This window comes from Pongo pygmaeus, chromosome 2 (assembly GCF_028885625.2).
Source record: "Pongo pygmaeus isolate AG05252 chromosome 2, NHGRI_mPonPyg2-v2.0_pri, whole genome shotgun sequence".
NCBI classification, from domain to species: domain Eukaryota; kingdom Metazoa; phylum Chordata; class Mammalia; order Primates; family Hominidae; genus Pongo; species Pongo pygmaeus.
The window spans coordinates 196,001,313-196,026,744 of record NC_085930.1 but is presented as its reverse complement, the minus strand read 5'-3'; the positions used below and the strand labels follow the sequence as shown (position 1 = coordinate 196,026,744).

The following is a 25,432-nucleotide window of genomic DNA, read 5'->3' as shown; positions in this document are numbered from 1 at the left end:
AATGGGAGAAATGCCTTTATAAAGGAGATGGCTGGAGAAAACTAGTTAGCCCTTTCCACCAAGTGACGTTACAGCAGTACGACAGCTGTCAATGAGGAAGTGTACCCTCACCAGTCACTGAATCTTACGGTGCCTTGATCTTAGACTTCTCAGCCACTAAAACTGTGAGAAATAAATTTATGATGTTTATCAGCCACCCAATCTATGGTATTTTGCTATAGCAGCCAAAATGGACAAAGACCACTTATCCATCACCTTGTCTGTTTTTTTGTTTGTTTGTTTTTGAGACGGAGTCTGGCTCTGTCACCCAGGCTGGAATGCAATGATGCGATCTCGGCTCACTGCAACCTCCACCTACTGTGTTCAAGCGATTCTCCTGCCTCAGCCTCCCAAGTAGCTGGGATTACAGGCACCCGCCATCATACCTGGCTAATTTTTGTATTTTTGTAGAGATGGAGTTTAACCATGTTGGCCAGGCTGGTCTTGAACTCCTGACCTCAGGTGATCCGCCCGCCTCGGCCTCCCAAAGTGCTGTAATTACAGGTGTGAGCCACCACACCCAGCCCAGCTTGTCTGTTAAATGAGATCATAACATCCCCCTCTCTGTGGCTGTGCTGTTCCTTCAGGTAGCAAATGGATACCATCTATTTTCATAGATCTTTGTTTTATCAACTGTATTGTGGTATAATTTACATACAATAAAATGTACAAGCATTAAATATACAGTTTGATGAGTTATGGTAATGTAAACCAGTGACCAGATAAGTAACCTGTGTGTTTTTTATACTGTCCAGAGATTGTATCAGACCCTTTGGAAATTACAAAGTAGCATAAAGCATCCTTACTCTGGTTAAACCCTTGATTGGGTTAGGCCTGGGATGTAAGTTCTCACAGCCCCCTACTTCCTCTGCATAACCACACATCACATTGTCTGTCACTCTCCTAGTCTGTAAAGCTACTTGAGGGCATCTTCTAGCGTTTTCCCTGCTGTATCTGCAGGTATCTAGCACAGTGCGTGGACATTCCGTAAGCATTTGTTGCAAGATAAATGAAAAAAACGTACAAAGTTAACAATGGATATCATGCTGAGTTTGTGCCAAACAAAACAGTCATTTGAAGAAAACCCGGAACAACCTTATGGGTTAGTAATTAGTAAAGGCCTGTAGAGAAGGTGGCCCGTGGCCTTTGAGAAGGGTCAGGTTTCAATAGGATTAAGGAGCATTTCAGAGCTAAACCAAGTACTTGGAAGAGATAAAAGCAGTGGGCTCAGACACCAGCCTAGAACCCACAGTGCATGAACCTTGGTGGGGCTAAACATGATTATCAGTCCTTTAACTTTTATTGAACGCCTGCACGTCCAGATTTCTAAGTGGGGCTCAGAGATTATAACCGATGTCCACAGCTGCATGGTCTTCCCTCTCCACAACAGGCAGACACTATTAGAAGTAAAAGCCACGTGCCCTCAAGAGGGCAAGGCAAGGCATCTTCAGATGTCTCTTTCCTTAAAGCACACGCGTTCTGTTCTGCGACCAAGCAGGACAAGGAGGACATGGACCTGCACCTCCGGAGGCCCGCACCTACGAAGATAGCAGGCTCGGGACCTTCGGTGGACCAGCAGGGCTCCAGAGGCCCGCGCGCCGCCGCCCCGCACTCATTGCTGAGCCTGCCAAGTAAGCGGCCCCAGCGCCGTGCCCGCGCGACCTCTACTCCTTCGGGGAGGGTCGCGCTCACGTCTCAAGTGGGAGCAATGCACCGGGACAAGGACACCTCCCAGGCCATGCCTGTTCCAGTCCAGTTCTCCCTGAGAGTCTGGCTGGCTCATCACCTGCTTAAATAAAACCATACACATGTAAAGTTCCTCCGCCGGCAGCGCGCCCCAGGATCGGAAGTGACGCGTTACGTGCCCGCGTATTCCTACCGGCGTATTCCCGCCCTGCTTTTCGCCCGCCGTTCCGTGGCGGGAACTGAGGCGACTGTGGGGACATCAGTGACCGTAAGTCTCCTGGGCCTGTTATTCTCAGATTAGTAGACGGAGCTAAGACTTCGAGACCATCTCGTCCTTTTTGTGTCGCGGAAACCTGAGGAACGAGCCGGCGGCGGTGACCTGCACGAGAAGCCGGGCTAACTGGTAACCTGCTGGAGGAATTGCAAGCCCGCTTCGCCTTCCCTACTCCTGCCCTTGATGCCCTTGTGAGGTCTTCCACCTCCTTCGGGGCCCCAGCCTAGTCACCCTTTCATGCCCTGGCCGCGCCCTTTGGTGAAATGGTGGTTCCGGACAGCATCTTGCAGACCCCGGCTTTGGGCTGTATTAATGTTTAACAGCCCGAGGCAGGGATGGACTAATCCAATAACGTTATAAAAACCTTGGCTGCTAACAGATATTAAAAATTTATTTTATTTTATTGAGCGTATCCCCATGTGCCAAGCAAGGAACTATGTATTTGCATACATTCTTTTATTTAACTCAGTTGTCCTGTGGAATAGGCCTTAGCTCCTTTAACAGAAATGGAAACCGGGTATCATAGATGGTAATTCGTTCACCAAATATTATGGAGCATCTACCATGTACCAGGCACTGTTCTAGGCACCAGGGCATGTAGCAGTGAAAAAAATAGAATTAACTGGGGATTTTTCAGGCAAGCTAATGATGCTTTTTATCCCAGAAAACAGCCTAGAAGAATGTTCACGTGCATGTTAGAAATAGTTACTTTTTGGGTGGGATTTTGTATTTTTTAAATCTCTCATGCTTTTCTGCATTGTTTTGATTTCTTCAAGTGAGTGTGTTATGAGAAAAACAGCTGTTTCTGTTTTAACAACAGAGTCCCCCACCTTCCCTTCCCCACAGAAAGTCTCTGAAGGTAGGTAGACATTGACTCTGCCATTAAAATAGGTCCCTGGCTAGGCGCGATGGCTCACACCTGTAATCCCAGCACTTTGGGAGGCCGGGGCAGGAGGATTACTTGAGCCCAGGAGTTCCAGACCAGCCTGGGCAACATGGTGAAACCCTGTCTCTACCAAAAATTTAAAAAATTAGCCAGGGGTGGTGGCATGCACCTGTCGTGCTAGCTACTGGGAAGGCTGAAGTGGGAAGATTACAGGAGCCTGGGACGTCAAGGCTGCAGTGAACAATGATTGTGCCACTGCACTCCATCCTAGGCAAAAGAGTGAGACCCCATCTCAAAAAAAAAAAAAACCCAACAAAAAAAGGTCTTTGAGTTCTGACCCAAGGAAAGGAGTGAAGGTTCTCATTTGTGGTGCAAGCACAGCACTTTTAATTGCTGAAGAGTCCATTTCAGGGTCTGAGCTAAAGCTAGGCCCACGACTGTGAAAGAAACCATGGAGACCCGTGTGGTTTGGTCATTAGCAACATCATATTTATCAATGCATTTGGAACTCATTAAACATTTTTGTGACATATGATCTTTGTTCTATAACTCCTGCACTATAAATAGATTCTAAGTTCGTTAAGGACTTTGACCACTTTTCTGTCCTCGTGGCCCTCAGTACAGTGTATTCAGAGTGTCCTAGGTCATGGGGTGATGTCCTTTATTACGTAACATCTTTGCACAAGACTAAGTGTGTTTTCAGGCTGTACTTTCTCATAATGGTTCCCCCCCACCACCCCTGCTTTCCTATGGTGCTGATTCACAATAAAAGTTTCAGTAAAAGCTTTTTTTTTTTTTCTGTCTTGCACCTTACCAGGGTGAAGTAACCATGCAGGCATTTCTTAAAGGCACATCCATCAGTACTAAACCCCCGCTGACCAAGGATCGAGGAGTAGCTGCCACTGCGGGAAGTAGCGGAGAGAACAAGAAAGCCAAACCCGTTCCCTGGGTGGAAAAATAGTAAGAACACTTGTGTCTTTGTTAAAATAATTCATAAATTATCTCTCTAACCAGTTCTGATCACTTTTTGTTTTTTTAACTTATGGAGGAATGCTTTGTTCTGTTTAGAAGTTGTCTTTGAAAAAATCACCCAGTTATATAAGTCATAGAACCCTGGAACTAAAGTTGCCTGAGAATAATCTAGTTTAATTCCCTTATTTTGTAGATAAACTGAGATCTCTACAAGCAGAGGCTTCCATTTTAGGGGCTGGAATACAGAAGTGAAGAAAACAAAAGTTCTGTAAACTGGCTATAAATACTAGGTCAGGAGTTCTACTTAAATCCAAATATGTAACCTGTTCCCCCTTCTTCTCATTACAATAGGTGGAAATTATTATTATTATTATTATTATTATTATTATTACTATTTTTGAGACAGAGTCTCACTCTGTTGCCCGGGCTGGCGTGCAGTGGCACGGTCTCGACTCACTGCAACCCCCGCCTCCTGGGTTCAGGTGATTATCCTGCTTCAGCCTCCCGATTAGCTGGGATTACAGGTGCCCACCACCACACTTGGCTAATTTTTTGTATTTTTAGTAGAGACGGGGTTTCACCATATTGGTCAGGTTGATCTCAAACTCCTGACCTCAAGTGACCCACCTGCCTTGGCCTCCCAAAGTGCTGGGATTACATGCATGAGCCACCGCGCCCAGTCCTGGAAATTCAGTTTTTTGGTTAGCTCATACATTTTTGTCCGAACAACACTTGAATTAGCATTTAAATTGTCAGTCACCACCTGGCATGGTGGATCATGCCTGTAATCCTGTAATCCCAGCAATTTGGCAGGCCAAGGTGGGAGGATCACTTGAGGCCAGGAGTTCCAGACCAGCCTGGCCAACATGTCGAAACCCCCTCTCTACTGAAAAAAAAAAACACAAAAATTAGCCAGGCGTGTTGGCGGGCACCTGTAATCCCAGCTACTTGGGAGGCTGAGGCACGAGAATCACTTGAACCTGGGAGGCAGAAATTGCAGTAAGCCGAGATCGCACCACTGCATTCCAGCCTGGGTGACAGAGCGAGACTCTGTCTCAAATAAATAAATAAATAAAATTGTCAGTCACCTAAGTGATATTACCACAAGTAATTGTAACTATTGGTTGAATGTAGCCTCAGTAATTACCAATGTTTACAGATTACTTATAGGCCGAGTAAGGCCCTCATATGTTTTTTGTGATTTTGGTTTTTGCTTGCTTTTTTGTTTGTTTGTTTTTTTGGGACAGATTCTCACTTTGTCACCCAGGCTGGAGTGCAGTGGCGCAATATCAGCTCACTGCAACCTCTGCCTCCCGGGTACAAGTGATTCTCCTGTCTCAGCCTCCCGAGTAGCTGGGTTACAGACATGCACCACCACACTCAGCTAATTTTTGTATTTTTAATAGAGACAAGGTTTCATCGTGTTGGCCAGGCTGGTCTTCAACTCCTGATCTCAAGTGATCTGCCTGCCTTGGCCTCCCAAAGTGCTGGGATTACAGGCGTGAGTCACTGCGCCCAGCCCCCTTATATGTTTTGTTTGGCACCAGTAAACCTCATGAAAATCTAGATTTTTTTAATTATGTGGAGGAGGGTCTGGATTTTCAGCTTCTCAGGAGATCAGGCAACACTGGGGGCAGGTTCTCACATGACAAGAGTTATATGGACTTGTGTACTGCTTCTCCTTTTGGAAAGGTCGTGTGTTCCTCAATTTGCCATGGTCCCTATTATATCTTGCATCACACTCTGCCTTCCTCACTCTTGTTATCTGCGTAATCTCTGCAGGTATTTGAATATGAGTCCCTGCTTATAACATATACTGGATTCCCAAGAGAAGACATTTAAAAAAATTCATAATTCCTACCTAGTGTTAACCTGATTTATCAAAAAGTGTGGATCAAAGAACTTTTGATTAGTTAACCAAACACAAAGCCTAAGCTTAGAGTTGGGAGTGTAACTTTGTTCTAGCTTCTCTTAAAAATCACTGGTGTAAGATGAAAATTATATATTATACTTAGTATTGGTTAAGCTTGTTGTTTTTGTTAGCCCTCAATGAAGTGAATAGGTCTTCATTTTTTTATGCAGTTAGATGATGGAAAAAATTGGCATTAACCAGTTAGCACATACTAAGTATATATGTAACTACATTAACCAAAGTAGTTACCTATACTAAGATTACTAAATGGTTTTCCCTTTTCACCTTAGGTTCATGATCTTATTTTGTCAAAGTGTAACACTGCTTTCTTTTTTCTTTTGAGACAGAGTCTTGCTCTGTCGCCCAGACTGAAGTGCAGTGGTGCGATCTCGGTTCACTGCAACTTCTGCCTCCTGGGTTCAAATGAGACTACAGGCATGTGCCGCCACACCCACCTAATTTTTTTTGTATTTTTAGTACAGACGGGGTTTCACCATGTTGACCAGGCTGGTTTCGAACTCCTGACCTCAGGTGATCCGCCTCCCAAAGTGCTGGGATTATAGGCGTGAGCCACTGCATCCGGCCAATAATAATGCTTTCTAAGCAGGTGTTCACTTTAATTTTCTTTTTTTTTGAGATGAAGTTTTGCTCCTGTTGCCCAGGTTGGAGTGCAATGATATGATCTCGGCTCACCACAACTTCTGCCTCCAGGGTTCAAGTGATTCTCCTTCCTCAGCCTCCCGAGTAGCTGGCATTATAGGCATGCGCCACCATGCCTGGCTAATTTTGTATTTTTAGTAGAGACAGGGTTTCTCCATATTGGTCAGGCTGGTCTTGAACTCCTGACCTCAGGTGATCCACCTGCTTCAGCCTCCCTAAGTGCTGGGATTAGTGCAAGCCATCACACCCAGCCCCACTTTAATTTCTTTTCTTTTCTTTTTTCCTTTTTTTTTTTTTTGAGACAGAGTCTCCCTCTGTCTCCCAGACTGGAGTGCAGTGGTGCGATCTCAGCTCACTGCAAACTTCGCCTCTCAGGTTCACGCCATTCTCCTGCCTCAGCCTCCCGAGTAGCTGGGACTACAGGCACCCGCCACCACGCCCGGCTAATATTTTGTATTTTTGGTAAAGACGGGGTTTCACCGTGTTAGCCAGGATGTTCTTGATCCCCCACTTCAATTTCTAATTAGTGTTTGTAGCATATAAAATAAAATCGTTTTGCTTAATTTTTGTGGGTATAACAGATTCAAGCAATGCAGATAGGAAGTAAAACATTATTTCACTCTTTCAGAATGTGTTTGGTTACGGTAAAAACAAGTGGGATTTCCACCTATTTACAATTATGAAAAAGTTTCTCATTTCATTGCTGATGTTTAAGAATGGTCATTGGTATTTTAGTAGAAGATACACTTGAGAGTTTTCTTGTGGCTGCTATAATATACTAAATAATCTCTTTCCTCCTCCCCACCCCACAAGTCGCCCAAAATGTGTGGATGAAGTTGCTTTCCAGGAAGAAGTGGTTGCAGTGCTGAAAAAATCTTTAGAAGGAGCAGATGTGAGTTGCAAATGGTGTTTAATATCATTGGGATATTTAAGACTTAATTTATTCACCCTCTTTCTTCCTTTATAACTTCTAGCCCTCATTAAATATCATGCTCTGTGTACAGTAAGTCCTTGATAACTATGTACAGTGATAATTAGTTCAAATATTTATTGAGCATCTCCTATTTAATCTTACATAGCAGTGTTACCTAGTATTCAAGTAAAAGTCATAGTAATTAAGACAAACTGTGAAACATAGACATAGAACAAAACATAAAACATATAACAAGACAAACTATGCCCCTTTTCTCGTGGGTTTGTATTGGTAAGGAAAGATAGAATAAACAAGTAAACCAATAAATAATTACATGTAGTAATATGTGCTATAAAGAAGAGCCAGAGATTCCTCTAAAGTATAATTGCATACTAACTTTAGGATTTGGATTGACCTATAATACAAAAAAAAAAATCGAGCTTTGAATTCTGCTTATAGCACTCTCTTCTGCTGTGATATGGGGGATAAAATATCCATGAATAACTTGCATTGTAAATTATTCTGAGATAAGATAAACCCATGTGAAGAATTAGCAACTTAAAGTTGTGTTATGATGAATGCCCAAAGTACTTTAACAGCTCAGTAAAGTGGTGAAGTGGAATGTGGTTTTTGCTTTAGTTTCAAGATTTGCTTCCTTCCTCTCAATCTGGCTGCTTTTAATTAGAGGTTCTTTTGGGTTTTGCTGCTATCATTCTATTGCTGAAATTATATTACTACAGTACACATTTTGAAAGAAGTTAAATTTATAAAACTATTTAGAATCTTTTTCTTTACCAGTATGTGTTTTGATTTGACTCGTGTACTCTTATACCTTTTTGGCTGGGCACAGTGGCTCAAGCTTGTAATCCTAGCGTTTCGGAAGGCTGAGATGGGAAGATCACTTGAGGTCAGGAGTTCGAGACCAGCCTGCCAACATGGTGAAACCCCATCTCTACCAAAAATTAGAAAAAGTAGCCAGGCGTGGTGGCACACACCTGTAGTCCCAGCTACTCAGGAGGCTAAAGCGAGAGAATCATTTGAACCTGGGAAGCAGAGGTTGCAGTGAGCCAAGATAGTGCCACTGTACTCCAGCCTGGGTGACAGAGTGAGAATCTGGTCTCAAAAATAAATAAATAAGTAATAAAAAATAAATAACACAAATACTCTTACACCTTTTTATTTTATAATAGTATACCATTTTATTTTTTGATATATTCTGCTTGCATATCTTGGTAACAGTATATACCATTTTAATTGCAGTTGCATAGTAATTACACAGATTGCAGGACAATATCTAATTTAATTACTAGTATCTTCAGCAAATGTAGTGAGATTAAGATCCAGTTCTTTTTTTTTTTTTTTTTAATTGAGACAGAGTCTTGCTCTGTCACCCAGGCTGGAGTGCAGTGGCGTGATATCAGCTCACTGCAACCTCCGCCTCCCAGGCTCAAGTGATCCTCCCACCTCAGCCTTCCAAGTAGCTGGGACTACAGGCATGCACCACCACACACAGCTCATTTGTGTATTTTTTGTAGAGATGGTGTTTAGCCATGTCAAGTTACCTGCCCGCTTTGTCCACCTAAAATGCTGGGATTACAGGCGTGAGCCATCATGCCCAGCCTAAGATCTAGTTCTTGACTTTATGCCACGTAATTTATGAGGCTGAAGTAAGAACTTCAGTTTAATATTTTGTGCATCTTTTCAGACTGAGTTTTGCAAAGAGGTGAAATAGTATTTTTAATTCAAAAGAATAAGGAAAATTCATTTAATTTACTTTGAAAGGTTTTAAAGAATTATAAGAAGATAATTTTTTCAGAAATTGATTTTAAGAACTGGTATTCCACATACAGTTCTTGAATGTACTCCATATATTAGACTAGTATATAATTAAGATTTAATAATTTTACCCTGTTTCAAAGAATTTAAATTATTGTATCTGATAGTTAACCTGGATGGATCATTACATTATTAAGGGATGCACAAATCAAAATAATAGTTGTAGACCTTAATTACTAAGAAGCCTAGGAGGTTTTTAAGTTTTGAATCTCATAGTTTGTACTGTAAGCTATGTGTTATGAATGTAACAGTAATAGTCTTCTAATTAACATATTTGTCTATGTATTGGTTTATTCATTCATTTGGCCAACATTGACTGCTGTAGTAGATGCTAGAATACAGATGTGAATAGAACAAATAAGGTTCTTGGTCTTTTAATGAAGTAGACAGGCATTTTACAATTAAGCCCCACAGTTAAATAACAATAAACCAATACAAAATGCAACAAAGACTAATGAGAGAATAGGAGAGGAGACCTACTTTAGACTGAATGGTTTCTGATTTGTAATGCATTAGGAGTTGGCCAGGCATAAAGAAGAGGATCAGACTCCAGGTCATGGGAACAACGTATGTTCGGGCCAGAAAGTGCCAAGCTGTTAGAGGCCGTTGTAAGCTGGAGCCTGGAAGGTGAAGGAGGTGGTAGGCAGATCATGGAAGTCTTTTAGGCCATGGTAAAAAGCTGAGGGTTTTTTTGTTTGTTTGTTTTTGTTTTTCTAAGTGGAATAGTTTTAAGTAGCAAGCAGAGTGGTATCTGATTTAGGTGAAGAATGAATGGACAGGAAGAGGGAGGGTTAGGCAAGAGTGGAAACAAACTCTAATGCCTAGTTTCCTGTGTACACTGATTTCCTTATGTGAAAGGACATACTGAAGATTGCACAGTATCATAACAGAGCTCATTAGAATTTAGTTGACTTACTAATTTTCACCACAGATCAGTCGACTGCTTGATAGGAGCCAAACTAGCTAGATACAAGGTATAAAAGAAGGTAGCTAGTGATTTAATCTTATCCTTTCCTCTTCTAATGAATTCTTCCTGATACATGCAAGCATCCTTACAGAGTACATAATCATGATGTGGAACAGTGCCTAGCACTTAATATTAAATGTCTAGTTTTGGATTTTTTGTTAATATTTCTGTTCTTGGTACTTTTGCTCATCCAAAGCCCTAATTATGTCTTTTTTAGTCCTTTTTCCTCAGTTTTGGCCAAATCCCATTACTCTTTTGGTCTGCTTCCCCTTTGAAGCAGCTGACATTTTGTGTAATATAAAATCTTACCTAATCTTGAGCATAGAGGTGGGATAGGAAACTGAGATTCCCTTTAGAAATAAAAGGTTTCTCATTCCAGCTTTGAAAATTTCACCTAAATAGATTAGCTATAGAGCAAGCATAAATATTGGTTCAGCTTAAGAGATTAAAAAGACACTTGGGGAAAAAAGTGGTAGTATATGAAAAAGCAGGATTTAAATCTGTCAGTACTGTGATATCAGTTATATTAAGAAAACTTTATATTTAGAAATTACGTGCCCTATTAGAGAAGTCATTGCACTATTCCACAGACATTTTTTCGATCTTCCTTTTCATCCATTTGTGCCAGAATACCATTTATTAAAAACTAAAATTTAATTTCTACAGCTTCCTAATCTCTTGTTTTACGGACCACCTGGAACTGGAAAAACATCCACTATTTTGGCAGCAGCTAGAGAACTCTTTGGGTACGTTGAAATCAGTCTATTTTTCTTTTTTTAAAGATTTGACACCAAAATTCTCTGATACTACTTTTTTTCCTTTAAAAATTTGCATTTCATTTTCTGTAGGATAGTTTTCTATTTCTGATTTTTAAAAATCCCATGAGCCATTTTGTTCCTCCCTCACTCCCCTGAAGAAATCAGCTTGCCTGCAGTCTTTTGTGACCTTCATTCTGAATCTTGTTCAAGTGTTTGAATGTACTACAACACTGGGAGCCTATGATTTTTTCCATCACTTTCTTTAAATTTTCCGTTATAACTTTGGAGTCCAGAGGGCCCAACTTAATGTCCAATTGTGCTGATAGTTTTATCACCCTCTTAATGATTGTGTTCACATCTGTGTGGCTGCATGACAGGATCTGCTGTTTCTGCTGGTACTATTTGCACCATCCATTCTTGAGTCCTGCTCTGGACTTCCTAGGCTCTGACTCTGGAGTGGCCAGGCCAGCTCCTTGCCTCAGGTCTCCTGAGCATAAGTGGTGGTTGATGTAGTATGATTCCAGGTACACCAGAAAATCTTCCTGTGAGTCACCTTCTTATGTTCCTCTTCCTAGATTGACCATCTTGGCTTAACCAGCCATTCTAGAGGAGCCCTTTACCTAGAGTTAAAAGATGTGTAGTGGGCTGGGTCTGATATACATGAAACATGCACCAACATAACAAAGGCTGTTTTGAGTTTATCCATTATTAATATCAGACATACAACTGATAGAAGTATCTGAAATCCTACATATGAAAATAGGCCGGGCGTGGTGGCTCACATCTGTAATCCCAGCACTTTGGGAGGCCAAGGCGGGTGGATCACCTGGGGTGAGGAGTTCGAAACCAGCCTGGCCAACTTGGTGAAACCCCATCTCTACTAAAAATACAAAAATTTGCCAGGCATAGTGGCATGCACCTGTAGTCCCAGCTGCTCAGCAGGCTGAGGCAGGAGAATCACTTGAATCCGGGAGGCAGAGGTTGCAGTGAGCCGAGATCACGCCACTGCACTCCAGCCTGGGTGACAGAGCGAGACTCCATCTCAAAAAAAAAAAAAAAAAAAAAAGGTGCCACTGAAATCACCAAATGTGTAAGGATTATTAGTTATGTCAAAATGTAAAAGACAAAGGGAGAAGCTGCTATGTGCCTAATATTTTATTTGACAGCAACTTCTCATTCTCAGTAAAATTATAAAAGAACTTTTTTGATTATTCCACAACTCAATCAGATAGAACGAATCTGAATCAGCCTTAACAGTTGTTTATTATTACTTAGAGTAGGTCAGTCCAGATTATACAACTTTTTCTACATCCTTTATAAAATAATGTTTGTCTTTAAAGAACTTACTTAAACAGTGAATTTCATATTTAATATTGTGACTTTAAAATAGAAAATAGATGCATGTAAATGTTTATGTCCATAAATATGCTTAGGATACCATGCTGATCAGGAAAAATAGAGATGAAACTAAATCACAACTCTTGTTTTTTATTTAAGTGTGTGTGTGTGTGTGTGTGTGTGTAAAAGACTAGAGGGAAGTTTCAAAACAGTGCTTTGACAGTGTGCCCATTTTTTTCTGATTTCTCAAATTTCTCTACAGTAAACATATACTACTTTTAGTAATTTTTATTAAAACTCACTTTAAAACCTGCTCATGTTTTAATCCATTAATTTTCCTTAATCCAGTAGGTTTCCTTATAGCAAACTACCCTATGGAATTTATTTATTTATTTGTTTATTTATTTATTTTTGAGACAGTGTCTTGCTTTGTCACCTAGGCTGGAGAGTGCAGTGGTGCGATCTCGGCTCACTGCAAACTCCACATCCCGGGTTCAAGTGATTCTCCTGCCTCAGCCTCCTGAGTAGCTGGCACTACAGGCGCCTGTCACCACGCCCAGCTAATTTTTGTATTTTTAGTAGAGACAGGGTTTCAACACATTGATCAGGCTGGTCTCGAACTCCTGACCTCATGATCCACCTGCCTTGGCCTCCCAAAGTGCTGGGATTACAGGCATGAGCCACCACATCCGGCCAGAAATAATTTAAAATGTGCTGTATTGTAACATTATTTAAAATTACAATATTTAAAACTATCTAGATGTCTAACAATAGAAGAATGTGAAGTAAATGATGGTACAGTCATAGGATGGAATATCATATGACTATTAAAATGTTATTTACAGTGGTTTTGATAATATGCCAAGATACTTATTATAAATGCAAAGTGGAAAATCGATTTAAAATTTTATATGTGGGGCCAGGTGTGGTGCCTCACACTTGTAATCCCAACATTTTGGGAGGCCAAGGTGGAAGGATCACTTGAGACCAGCCTGGCAACATAATGAGTCCCTGCCTCTACAAAAAGTAAACAAAATTAGCCAGGTGTGATGGCATGTGCCCTATAGTCCCAGCTAGTTGGGAAGCTAAGGTGGGAGGATCATTTAAGCCCAGGAGTTCAAGGCTGCAGTGAGCCATCATCATGCCACTGTTCTCCAGCCTGGGTGACAGAGCAAGACCTTGTCTCCAAAAAAATAAAAAGAAAAGAAATTGTAGATGTTATGTAATGTCTACACTTTTTTTAATGCATGGGAAAAAGCCAAAATGTTAACTGCAGCACTCTGCCGAAGAGAGAATACAAAAGTGATTGTGTGCCTTCTATCCATATTGTTTACTAGGTGGATTTTAAACGTCTGCAAAGTGTGCAAATGTTAAAATGTGATTTAAGCCTACTTGTGCTCTGTGTTTCATATTTGTTTCATTTTGAGATAGGCCTGAACTTTTCCGATTAAGAGTTCTTGAGTTAAATGCATCTGATGAACGTGGAATACAAGTAGTTCGAGAGAAAGTGAAAAATTTTGCTCAATTAACTGTGTCAGGAAGTCGTTCAGAGTAAGTAAATTTGCCCTCCTTCCTCCTTGGCATGTATTATTTTAAATATGTATTTCTGCCATCACTTCTCAGCCTTTTGGCTAAGATCAAGTGTATTTCTACCAAATTGTCAATTATCCTGCCTGAGGTAAACAGGGATTTAATCAACTACTTATGCTCCTTAGGTGGCAAAGGTCCAGGATTACATTGGTGGTACCTAGACGTATGTAAATTTTACATGAGCACATTTCAAAATTTGTGAAAGTGAATGACTAATTTTTGATATCCACCTTGAATTGATGGTGCAGTCAGTCACAACCGCTATAGCACCTAATTTATTTTTATGTGAAATGAAGACTGGGAGGTAGACTAAAAGACTCTGAGATCCCTTCTACCATTAATACTTGAAATCTGTTTTCTTGATATAATTTTCATACAATTACGTTAATGCCACTTTTGGTGGGAGAGAAACTTTAATGGCAGATTACCAAAAATCAATGTACAGAAGGTAATAACCCACAACATGGGAGAAAATATTTACAAATCATATATCTAAAAACGTACTTATATCTAGAACATATGAAGAACTTTAAACACTCAGTAATAAAAACAAATAACCCAATTAAAAAATGGGCAAAGGCTGGGCGCAGTGGTTCATGCTGTAATCCCAGCACTTTGGGAGGCCGAGGCGGGTGGATCACGAGGTCAGGAGATCGAGACCATCCTGGCTAACGTGGTGAAACCCCATCTCTACTAAAAATACAAAAAATTAGCTGGGCGTGGTGGCGGGCGCCTGTAGTCCCAGCTACTCGGGAGGCTGAGGCAGGAGAATGGCGTGAACCCAGGAGGCGGAGCTTGCAGTGAGCCGAGATTGCGCCACTGCACTGCAGCCTGGGCGACAGAGCAAGACTCCGCCTCAAAAAAAAAAAAAGGGCAAAGGATCTGCATAGACATTTCATGCATGTGTAATAAGCACATTAAAAGATGCTCATCAACATCATTATCCATTTGGGAAATGAAAATCAAAGCCACATTGAAATACCACGTAACTCCCACTAGGATGGCTATGATAAAAAATACAGAAAATAACTAGCGTTGACAAGAATGTGGAGAAATGATAAACCTCATACATTGCTGGTTGGAATGTAAAATGGTGCAGCCTCTTGGAAGACATATCTGCTCAAAAACATTTACACAAATGTTCATAGCAGCATTATTCTTAATAGCCAAAACATGGAAACAGCCCAAATGTCCAACTGATTAATGGATGAATAAATGTGGTATATCTAGTTGCCATAGTATTTGACAATACAAAGGAATGAAGCAAACGCATGCCACAACATGGATGAACCTTTAAAATATGTTAAGTGGAAGAAGTCAGCCATAAAAGACTGCATATTATATGGTTCCATTCGTATCATATCCAGAATAGGCAAATCTATAGAGATGAAAGTAGACTAATGATTGCCTAGAGCTGGGAATGATTGGGGGAAGAAGAGTGACTCATAATAGGTACAAAGTTTCTTTTAGGAGTGATAAAAATGTTCTAAAATTAGATTGTGGTAATGGTTGCACAACTTTGTGAACATACAGAAAAACACTGAATTGTACATTTTAAATGGGTGAATTGTATGGTATGTGTATATTTCAACAAAGCTGTTAAAACCAATATACATATTAATGTTCAACTCTTACGTGTTTCTCTGAATCAGTGGGAAGCCGTGTCCGCCTTTTAAGATTGTGATTCTGGATGAAGCAGATTCTATGACCTCAGCTGCTCAGGCAGCTTTAAGACGTACCATGGAGAAGGAGTCTAAAACCACCCGATTCTGTCTTATCTGTAACTATGTCAGTCGGTATGTATATTGCCCTGAAGACAGATGCTAGGCAGCCTTATTTTCATAACCCAATTAGGGAAAGGAAATTTAGAATTTTCAAGGCTACATTAATTTTTCCTCCAACAAATCTTGATTTGTTCTTGATAAAAATGAGTTCTTTGGGGGAAATTCTTTCTTTAGACACCAACTTGGTTTTTCTCATCTTCCACAGAATAATTGAACCCCTGACCTCTAGATGTTCAAAATTCCGCTTCAAGCCTCTGTCAGATAAAATTCAACAGCAGCGATTACTAGACATTGCCAAGAAGGAAAATGTCAAAATTAGTGATGAGGTAATTACTAATTATTACAATTATTAGAGTTACTAATTCCTTTGATGAATCCATATAAAGAGGCCCTGAAAGATTTAAATGTGTGTTGCCTCAATCCTGATGCCAGTTCTTCAGACAAACTTAAGCTAAAGGGACAATTGAAATGTGTAGGAATTACAAGGTTTAGCTTTTCTATTACTTTTTGAGTTAATTATCTTTTAATATATCAGAGACCCGAAACTGAGGTGGATTTCATACATATAATGCAAATTCTGCAACATAAATCTCTGCATGACAAGATTTTAGTCTTGTAGCTAATACTTCAGTACTTCCCTAAAATTGATAGAAACATAAGGCCCTTATTCATTATAACAATTTAACCATAATTTGAATTTGCTTTATGTGAGCAAGAAAATGGGATAAATATGGAACATTTTTTCATCTCTGCAAATTTATTTCAGAAGCAAGAGATCTTTATCCTTCCATTGTACCTGGCCCCTAGACTGATCATATTTTCTCCCAAAACAGAAATGTTTTTTCTCATTAACTCCAGACTAACACATAGGGTTTTTCACTTTTATTAAACATTTTAAAATTAAAGTTATAAATCCTTAATTGGCCATCATAGGTTAAAAACAACTCTTTTCTCTTCAGGGAATAGCTTATCTTGTTAAAGTGTCAGAAGGAGACTTAAGAAAAGCCATTACATTTCTTCAAAGTGCTACTCGATTAACAGGTGGAAAGGAGATCACAGAGAAAGTGATTACAGACATTGCTGGGGTAAGAGTACTGGATATTCTGAATTTCTTTTTAGTTGGCTTTTTTGTGGCTTTTAGGAAATTTTCATCCAACAAATACTGAATGTTTAGCAAATGCCAAGTACTGCACTAGGAAGTATAAGGGAATAACCTGGGAGTATCAGAGTGTTTCAGGTGAGGAGATAACACTGACTTTTCCGTTTGTCAGGCATGTAATAGACATTTCAGGAAAGGAAAGGACACTTTCAGTTCTTAGTTTTTTTTTGAGACAGAGTCTTTCTGTGTCGCCCAGGCTGGAGTGCAGTGACGCAATACCGACTCACTGCAACCTCCGCCTCCCGCCTCACCCTCCCAATTAGCTGGGATTACAGGCACCTGCCACCATGCCCAGCTAATTTTTGTATTTTTAGTACAGATGGGGTTTCACGATGTTGGTTGGCCAGGCTGGTCTGGAACGCCTAACCTCAGGTGATCTGCCCCCCGCTTAGCCTTCCAAAGTGCTGGGATTGTAGGTGGGAGCCACTACACCCAGCCTTCAGTTTTTAGATTTTATAAGAGATGCCTTTGGCAGTTAAATCAATTTTAGCAGATGTTCTTATACATGAAAACTATTTTGCTAGTTGTATATAAACAAAAGGCATATCCAACTTACAGTAATCATTTATTAAAGAGAGTGGAGTACCCCACTAGTTTTTGGATACTCCCATGTCAAAACTCACTTCAGAATCACGTAAACTTTTGTTTCTATGACATTTTTCATCTGCGCAGTAGGCCTTCCATATGACAAGACTGATATCACTAATCCTCTTTAATTTTCTGGATATTGTGGACTTTTTAAACCAATCTCATTAGTGGCATCTTTACATGGAGAGATTTTTAGAGAAAGGGCACTTCCCCTTTAAGGAAATCAGTCTTTTTGGTTGATCTTGGCCACTGTTCTGAGGAATCGTTATAGCCGCTAGGGGAAAACTTAATCTTCATCCACTGACCAGAACAAGCTATAATCCATGTGTGCCCAAACGGCTTCAAAGAAGCCATTAAAGGGCTTTAAAAGCACAGCTGTTAGCACCTTGGTTGCTTAGTGGTGACTGGAGTTACTCTGGCTTTCTCCCAAAGTCTTCCCAGAAAAGTATGGAACTTATGTGTGCAACAGAAAGGACTGGGGGCAGGGGAGTCAGCTGGCAGAGTGCACGTCTAGTCTCACCTAGAAACATCTTTAATACTGAACATCCAATTACCTAGGTAATACCAGCTGAGAAAATTGATGGAGTATTTGCTGCCTGTCAGAGTGGCTCTTTTGACAAACTAGAAGCTGTGGTCAAGGTAAAGTCAGCTTACTAACTTTGGGGAAAGGAATATAAAGTCATCATACCAAAAGTTTTTTTATTATAGGATTTAATTGATGAGGGTCATGCAGCAACTCAGCTCGTCAATCAACTCCATGATGTGGTTGTAGAAAATAACTTATCTGATAAACAGAAGTCCATTATTACAGAAAAACTTGCCGTAAGTAGGTACTTTGCACATGTCAGTGGAACATTTAACTACCTGAAGGATGCTAATTTCTTAAATTTTTCTTACAGGAGGTTGACAAATGCCTAGCAGATGGTGCTGATGAACATTTGCAACTCATCAGCCTTTGTGCAACTGTGATGCAGCAATTATCTCAAAATTGTTAAAGTGAATATATTTGGATGGGGGGTTTTGTAAATGATGGGGTTGTAATAAAAATAAAATGACCAAAAGCACCTTTAAAGTGAATATACAATTTATTTAACATTCAAACTTCATTAAGACATGTGCAATATGGCAATTTTACTGGGGATTAAACCCTACCTAGGATGATTGCTTGCTGGGGCTTAGCAACAGGGTCCAGTTCACACTTAGCACTAATTAAATACTTTATTGAATAAATACAATACCAAACAAAATGCATTCAAATGCTTTCTAAAAAAATTTTAAAGGCCTTTCTACTCAGGCTAATGACAACACAATAAAGGCAGATATGCTAGTTTAACATAATTGGCTGATTTTATACAGCACTTATATCTTTTAGTCCACAAGTATATTATTAAATGATAGAGAACATCTAATACAACCATTTCTACAGAACTAGGAAATAAATTTCTAAGAAAGAAAGATTTTACAGACCCCATCTTTTATACCCACCCCAACAGTCTAACTCTAAAGAGGATAAAGCCAATGACTTTCCTCACAAGAGCTCACGACTAATGTCGCTTTGCTATCAAAATCTGTATTTCTGATCCGTTATGAGCATTGAGACAAGATTCAAATTCCCAAAGAAGCACAATGCACGTTGTGATCGCCTATTCAGCAACAGCGAGCACTGCATCCAAAACTCTCATCCCAGGAATTAAATAAGGTCAGCCACATTCATGGGCATCTCCTCCACTGTAGTATTGTAGAAAGTCTCAATGTCACGAAGAATCCTCTTGTCTTCTTCAGTAACAAAGTTTATAGCCACACCTTTCCTCCCAAATCGACCCCCTCTGCCAATTCTGTGTAAGAAAAAGAAACAATCAGAATGTTACTTCTCACATAATGTATAAACTACTGAACATGACGATCCACTTGTTAACCATCAGCTGCTGTTTACTTATCAAGGTTATAGTTCGTGCTTCTAAACTGGAGCACTAGCTGCTAATGCATATCTAGAGAAAAAAATCTTCCTTTGCAGTTAGTGCCAAAAGGATTCAAGGCTTGTCTGGCTGCAAAATGAGATTTTTATCAGGCATCTTGAGCATTATTATAAAGCAGATGACAGTATCATGTTTGGGGTAGTGAAATTAAAGCCCATACCAAAGTGGGCCAGCCAAGAGCAGGTGTCAGCCTGGGACAGATGTGAACACCAGGAATAAAACAAAGAGCAGTTATGTAATCCATTTCGACGCACTTCTGGAACTGTAAACTGTAAACAAATGCTGCAAAGGTTAACTATTTTCTAAAACTTACTTTTTTCCAGTGGGAAAACAAATATTTGGTATGGTAACCCAAACTTATCACTGCTTTTTTGCTCAGTTTCACACGTTGTAACTCAAATTACTCAAAACGTGTTTAACTGCCAAACAGCTACCTTCATGTTAGAAACCAGACAATACAAACCACCTAATAAGAAAGGTTCCCTAGTAGAAATACTAATACAAAAAAAAAGCCTTAGCTGGAGCAACTTAAAAATAATCAAATAATCATGACAAAAGAAAAACAAATATAAATACCGACTCGCTCTTTATTCAAACAGTGTGCTGTTTCGCTTATGATTCCACGTCCTAAATTACGTCAACGCCGTTTCTGAGTGCCATCTCGTCATCAACTGCTGCTATCGACTCCTGTATTTTTTAAAAAGTCTTTTTTTACATCATATAACAAAGTACAATTCAATTTATTTAGGGATAAAGCCACTATAACTAAACCAGGGTTCACTCAAATTGCTACCAGCGACACCAAGAAAATCCCAACTATAGAAAAAATCACCAAGAAAAACACATGGACACAACATCACTAAAAGCTCAAGCATAAGCTAAGACCAACAATTGTGGAAAAAAAAACCTATGGCCACAATCTGGGCAATGTTTACAAGTTTTCCCACTTTGTTCTCATCAACCTTCCCTAGTACAAATTTAATTACATCATCTTACCGAACACTACTGACTTTACTGAATCTATTCCTTGATTTGATGTTACCTTTCATACAAATCACAGTAGAAAAACGTATGAATTTTTTCCATACAGCCAAGATGCTGGCTTCTCACCTGTGAATATAGTTTTCACGATTGGTAGGTAGATCATAATTTATAACCAAAGACACTTGTTGCACATCAATCCCGCGAGCCTGAAACACAATGGCATGTTTTAAAAATTCTGATTCAAAAAAACTTGACACCTGTCATGTAGGCCACAAAAGAGTAGCGAACTATACTAAGTGGTATAGCCCACTGTGGAGTGTGGTCTTCTTTTACTCTTCCAAATAGCCCAAGCTGGCAAAGGTTACTTAAAAACCTTCCCCCCAAAAAGCTAACTTTTGGTAGATTTTAAAAAAGCATTAAGAGACTTACCAACAAGTCAGTAGTGATCAGAACACGACTTGACCCTGACCGGAATTCCCTCATGATAACATCTCTCTCCTTCTGGTCCATGTCACCATGCTGCAAATTAATAAACCTTAATTCAAGAATCACCAGTCAGGTCAGTATTTAATTTTAATCAACATGTATGAGACCAAGCGTCCCTGGCTGCTACAGGAGACTAGCAGACAGGTATAGTTAAGAAACAACTTTATTTTGAGCAGGGGGAACGACAACACAGCACTTAGCAGCTATATTGTAGTCTGAATCCTGCTTTAGTGGAAATTCAGACATTTTAGAACACCTCTTACCAGAGCAGAAACTGTGAAGTCTCTGGCATGCATTTTCTCAGTCAGCCAGTCTACCTTGCGCCTCGTATTGAGAAAAATAACAGCCTGCGTGATGGTCAGTGTCTCGTACAAGTCACAAAGTGTATCCAACTTCCACTCCTGTAATGTTTAGAAGAGAAAGTTAACAGTCATTTAGTTTTTCCAACTTTCTTCAGTTAAAAATTCATTCTGGGCCAGCCACAATGCTAATAATGCCTGTAATCCCAGCACTTTGGGATCCCAGCACTTGAGCCCAGAGTTCCAACCAGACCAGGGTTTCAAGATAGTGAAACCATCTCTACCCAAAATACCAAAATTGGCCAGTCTTAGCCAGTCTTATAACCCAGTCTCAAAATGTAGAAATTATAAAAATTAATTTCATTCTGTTAGGTCTAATGAGATATTGCACCAAATCTTAAGACAAAGGACATTGGACATTAAGAAAGAGGTCCACCCCAGTCTTTACAATCTAGTGCTGTTACTTTTCTTCTTGTGTGTACTCTGCTAGCATTATTGCAAAAACCAAGACATGGTCCTAGTGTCTGCAATTTTAGCACAGTGCTTATACAAGAAGGTAAAATAATGTCTAACAATTAGACAGTTACCTCTCTCTCAACATTAATATAAAACTGTTTGATTCCTTCAAGGGTCAATTCTTCCTTTTTCACCAGAATTCGAATTGGATCTCTCATGAATTTTTTGGTCACTTCCAACACATCAGTTGGCATTGTGGCAGAAAGCAACACAACCTTAAAAAGAGAAAATTATGTTGTAGCACAACTTACACAGTAATACCCAAGGGAAAATGTTTGAAGCCAAGCGTCTCTGTCTTACTACGGAATGGAGTTAGGCAGAGATAGTTATGCATCAAGTGCTTTAAGCAGGGGGAACAATAAAACACGTCAGTTGTATTGTAACAGTACCTGCATTAAACCATCTCTACCTTTAAGGGGGGTGAAGTAATGCTTACCTGGATACTTGTGTTTAGTTTTTGGAAAATCTCATAGATTTGATCCTTAAAACCACGGCTCAACATTTCATCTGCTTCATCCAAAACAAACATTTTGATCCATTTTGGAGCTGTTAGAAACAAAGTCATACTGTCATTTCTAGATCTACTCAGTGATACGATTTGACTTTTCAACTATGTTAACAGTAAAAAAGAAAAAAAAATAATCATCATCATACTCTCTTAAAGACAATACTTACAAAGGTATCTTCTGTTTAACATATCAAACACTCTCCCGGGTGTACCAACAACAATATGTGGTGCTTCAGCCTGCAATTTTTGCATTTCATTTCGAACATTTGTTCCACCAATGCAGGCATGACAAGTGGCTCCCATATAGTCTCCAAGTGCCAGAATTACCTTTTGGATCTAAAAACCAAGCCTTAATTATTATCCTGCAGAACTCCAAGATTAATGACTAATTTTTAAAGCGTAATGGCAAATATAATCTGGTCTGCCAACAGCTTTTATGCATGCACAGCACAAAACTACTTCCAAACTTAAAATGCAGACGACCTAACTGCTGCAAGGTAAAATTCCCTTAATGCCTTTCTTATGCCTTGTCAAACTTGGGATGCTGCTGCTCCACGCATCAGCTGGACAATTCAAGAATAACGTTTCCTACATTATTCTTCACTGTAGGTAGGGAGTACGTAGTGAAATTTATGTTCTGTAATTACAGCTAAGGCAAATGATTTTTTCCCCCAGAAGGTATTGTGCCTTATATAATCCTAACCTCAATAAAGCCTACAGCTTTATTAGGAAAGTTTACTTCAAAGCCAATATAGCAGTGAGCTTTGAAAACATAGCATGCAACAGATGCATCACAAACTACGGAGACAGTCAAATGGTAACATGTCACTGCAGTTTTCATGTTGCACAACTGCATTCAAACTTAAAAAATGGGGACAGATCTAGTACATCCAAGAGAGCGCTTCGGATTCTCAATCTATTAGTATACAACCCTACAAACCATACCTGCATACCCAGTTCTTTCAAAACTTTCAACAAAAACTCCCTGCATGCATGGACAATTAAAAGGAGGGATCTGGTAGGACCAATTTATACTAAGTTTTAAATTCTTCACAGTTGTGAAACCTGAAACCTATGCAACACGCAAGCAGTTTTTTTGAACTACACTATCAATACCTGTTGAGCCAGTTCTCTGGTGGGGGCCAATACTAGTGCTTGGGTCTCCTTGAACTCAATCTCCAACTGTTGCAGGATGGAAATAGCAAATGTGGCTGTCTTGCCAGTACCTGACTGAGCTTGAGCAATCACATCATACCCTAAAAAAAGTAGGATACATATTTACCGATCCCACATCAAATTGTCACTTCTACTTCACACCATGTATTCCATTTGGAACATGAATTATGCCCAAATAATCAAGTGATCAGCAATGAGTATTCTCTTCATTTCAGGTCAGTCCCGAAAGATGATTGCCATCATTTCACTTTAAGGAATACAAACAGGTGCTAGTCCCCCAGAGGTTACTTTCCCTTTTATGGTTCATGTCTATGTACAACAATTTCCTAAAAATGCCAGTTTCTTTTACCTTTAATACAGGGAATAATAGCTCTCTGCTGAATAGCGGAAGGCTTCTCAAAACCGTAAGCATAGATGCCACGAAGAAGAGACTCCTTTAAATTCATATCATCAAAGTTATCAACAATCTCATTCCAGTTGCTCTGTAAGTTAGAAAAAATAATGCACGCATAAATGAGATGAACACACTCACCTTTCCAAAGCTTCAAGATCCACAACCGTTTCTTACCTCGATGACACCATCGGGGTCCATTCCCTCTGGGCCGCCATGTTCTCTGCTGACAAGAATAGTGCAGTCAGACACCCCTTCCAAGCCACCTCAACTGCACCTTAAACGGATAGCCCTTTGCAACCCGTCTCAGCACGTTAGCCTCCTCTGCACAAGCTAAAAGCAGCAGCTGCAAGGCGAGTATCACACTGTGCGCCTTCCGTAAAGATTGGGGGCTGCGGATGCCCGGAAAAGCAGCCCTCCGGGGCAGAGCGCATGGCTATCCCGTTTCAGCTGCGGCCCGTCTCGCGAGAACTAGGAGCGCCGAACTCCGCCCCCAACAATGCGCAAGCCGGGTGATTGACGCGGGCGGAGCGGCCTGGCGAGGGCGATGCCAACGGTTCACCGGCACCGGCGCCGGTCCTGTCCCGTCGCCTCCGCGCCGTGGCCAAGTGGAGACCGCCGCCTCCAACCCTTCCCCAAGTAAAGCCTAGGACCACCCCCCAACTCGTGTGGTAGACCGAAAATAAAGCTTCGGGTCCTGCTTAACACCGTACCGAACGCGGACTGCGCCACGGCTTTTTACTGCATGTTTCCCGTGCTCCACACTGGGAAGGGAAGCAGCCGAAGTTTCGTAATGTCTTAGGGAGGAAAAAACGCCCTTTAGCTACTGCTTTCGCACCATCGTCCTGTCTCCCCACAATCCGGGCCCTACCCATCATGGAAGCTTCTGGAAGGGCACAGAGATGCTATACCCTAAGAAAACGTCCATTAATTTAGAGTTTTTGCTTCCGTGCCATCCACTATCATCTCCCCTGGCGCCCTATGACCTTCACTACAGACCGCGACCGCCGACAGAGCGCCATACCTGTTATAATCCGCGGAGCCACCAGACATGATCCGAAAAACCACTCAGCGCCCGACTGAAAAGACAGCAGCGCCCCGCCACCCGTTTTTTATAGGCTCGTGGCCGGAACCCGTTTCTTGCGGAGGAATTTTCTCGCCGTGCTTCGGTCAGCCACAAAATTGTGATCCTGGGGTCGTTACCTTGGATAAAATCCTAAGCAAGTCGGTAAGAAAATCCAAATGTGGTAATTTCTCGATATTACAGGGTCGCTGGAAATCCTAGGGCCCGGGGTTAGGTTGGGACTCTTTACCTCGCGGCGGAAGAATATCGCTGCGGCGTTAGTCAAACCTCGCTTTCCCCGCCCGCCCTGCTCCTACGGGGTTTCCGCGGCCCTGACGCAGAGGCGGGCCGGGGGAGCCGAGCCGGAGCCGGAGGCGGAAACCGGAGGCGGAAAGCGGAGGTGCTGCTCGTCCGGCGGCCGGGGCTTCCCGCGGGCGAGAGGTCCCGGCTCGGTTCGCTGCCGGCACTCAAGTGCGGGAGGGGAACTCGGTTATTCCGCTTGCTCCCACAGCTGTTTAATTTGACAATGAAGACCTGCCTGGCATTTAGCCCGACCGTTAACATCCATTCAGATCTTGGAAACGTAAAATTCCTGCTAGGGAAAATGTCGGCCACCCAGCGAGTCCCAGAAAGTCCGGTTTACCGGTACATTTTGCAGCGCGAGAAAAAAA

At 40.9% G+C, this 25,432-nt stretch overlaps 2 protein-coding genes and 4 non-coding genes across 16 annotated transcripts; 1 reads left to right on the top strand and 5 right to left on the bottom strand.

Moving 5' to 3' along the window:
• The first annotated feature begins 1,649 nt into the window (after positions 1–1,649).
• RFC4 (replication factor C subunit 4) lies at positions 1,650–18,426 on the top strand. 6 transcript variants are annotated; one of them, XM_054480042.2, is made up of 11 exons: positions 1,650–1,993; positions 3,703–3,845; positions 7,243–7,321; positions 10,812–10,891; positions 13,673–13,792; positions 15,484–15,627; positions 15,821–15,941; positions 16,575–16,700; positions 17,921–18,001; positions 18,071–18,184; positions 18,262–18,426. In XM_054480042.2, the coding sequence occupies exons 2-11, from the start codon at positions 3,715–3,717 to the stop codon at positions 18,355–18,357; spliced, it is 1,092 nt and encodes a 363-aa protein (XP_054336017.1). In that variant the 5' UTR covers positions 1,650–1,993; positions 3,703–3,714; the 3' UTR covers positions 18,358–18,426. The 6 variants fall into 6 exon arrangements, with proteins under 6 accessions (XP_054336017.1, XP_063518569.1, XP_054336019.1 ...); XM_054480041.2 differs by having other exon boundaries at positions 1,909–2,128; XM_063662499.1 differs by lacking the exon at positions 17,921–18,001 and having other exon boundaries at positions 1,892–1,993.
• A 2-nt stretch (positions 18,427–18,428) lies between these two features.
• On the bottom strand, positions 18,429–25,018 carry EIF4A2 (eukaryotic translation initiation factor 4A2). 6 transcript variants are annotated; one of them, XR_010125801.1, is made up of 12 exons: positions 24,723–25,018; positions 23,876–23,924; positions 23,657–23,789; positions 23,248–23,387; positions 22,299–22,467; positions 22,060–22,169; positions 21,695–21,838; positions 21,072–21,209; positions 20,752–20,841; positions 20,449–20,528; positions 19,919–20,025; positions 19,179–19,197 (listed from the first exon to the last, which is right to left on the bottom strand). XR_010125801.1 is itself a non-coding variant. In XM_054480039.2 (11 exons), exons 1-11 carry the CDS (start codon positions 24,749–24,751, stop codon positions 20,016–20,018), a joined length of 1,092 nt encoding a protein of 363 aa, XP_054336014.1. In that variant the 5' UTR covers positions 24,752–25,018; the 3' UTR covers positions 18,429–20,015. The 6 variants fall into 6 exon arrangements, 4 of the variants coding, with proteins under 4 accessions (XP_054336014.1, XP_054336012.1, XP_054336015.1 ...); XR_010125800.1 differs by having other exon boundaries at positions 19,182–19,197; positions 19,915–20,025; XM_054480039.2 differs by having other exon boundaries at positions 18,429–20,025.
• On the bottom strand, positions 20,584–20,724 carry LOC129034416 (small nucleolar RNA SNORA4). The gene has a single exon (XR_008501893.1). It is a non-coding gene; the product is annotated as a small nucleolar RNA SNORA4 (small nucleolar RNA).
• Positions 20,905–21,036, bottom strand: LOC129034404 (small nucleolar RNA SNORA63). Its single transcript, XR_008501882.1, has one exon. It is a non-coding gene; the product is annotated as a small nucleolar RNA SNORA63 (small nucleolar RNA).
• LOC129034470 (small nucleolar RNA SNORA81) lies at positions 21,488–21,665 on the bottom strand. Its single transcript, XR_008501941.1, has one exon. It is a non-coding gene; the product is annotated as a small nucleolar RNA SNORA81 (small nucleolar RNA).
• On the bottom strand, positions 23,489–23,557 carry LOC129034473 (small nucleolar RNA SNORD2). The gene has a single exon (XR_008501944.1). It is a non-coding gene; the product is annotated as a small nucleolar RNA SNORD2 (small nucleolar RNA).
• Positions 25,019–25,432: the final 414 nt, after the last annotated feature.

Coding starts and splice junctions, on each gene's coding strand:
- RFC4 (XM_054480042.2), top strand. CDS start 3,715: ATGCAGGCATTTCTTAAAGGCACATCCATCAGTACTAAACCCCCGCTG. Junction 10,892..13,672: donor GCAGCTAGAGAACTCTTTGG/GTACGTTGAAAT, acceptor ATTTTGAGATAG/GCCTGAACTTTTCCGATTAA. Junction 15,628..15,820: donor ATCTGTAACTATGTCAGTCG/GTATGTATATTG, acceptor CATCTTCCACAG/AATAATTGAACCCCTGACCT.
- EIF4A2 (XM_054480037.2), bottom strand. CDS start 24,751: ATGTCTGGTGGCTCCGCGGATTATAACAG. Junction 23,790..23,875: donor ACCCCGATGGTGTCATCGAG/GTAAGAAACGGT, acceptor TCTAACTTACAG/AGCAACTGGAATGAGATTGT. Junction 23,388..23,656: donor TATTATTCCCTGTATTAAAG/GTAAAAGAAACT, acceptor TACTTTTTTTAG/GGTATGATGTGATTGCTCAA.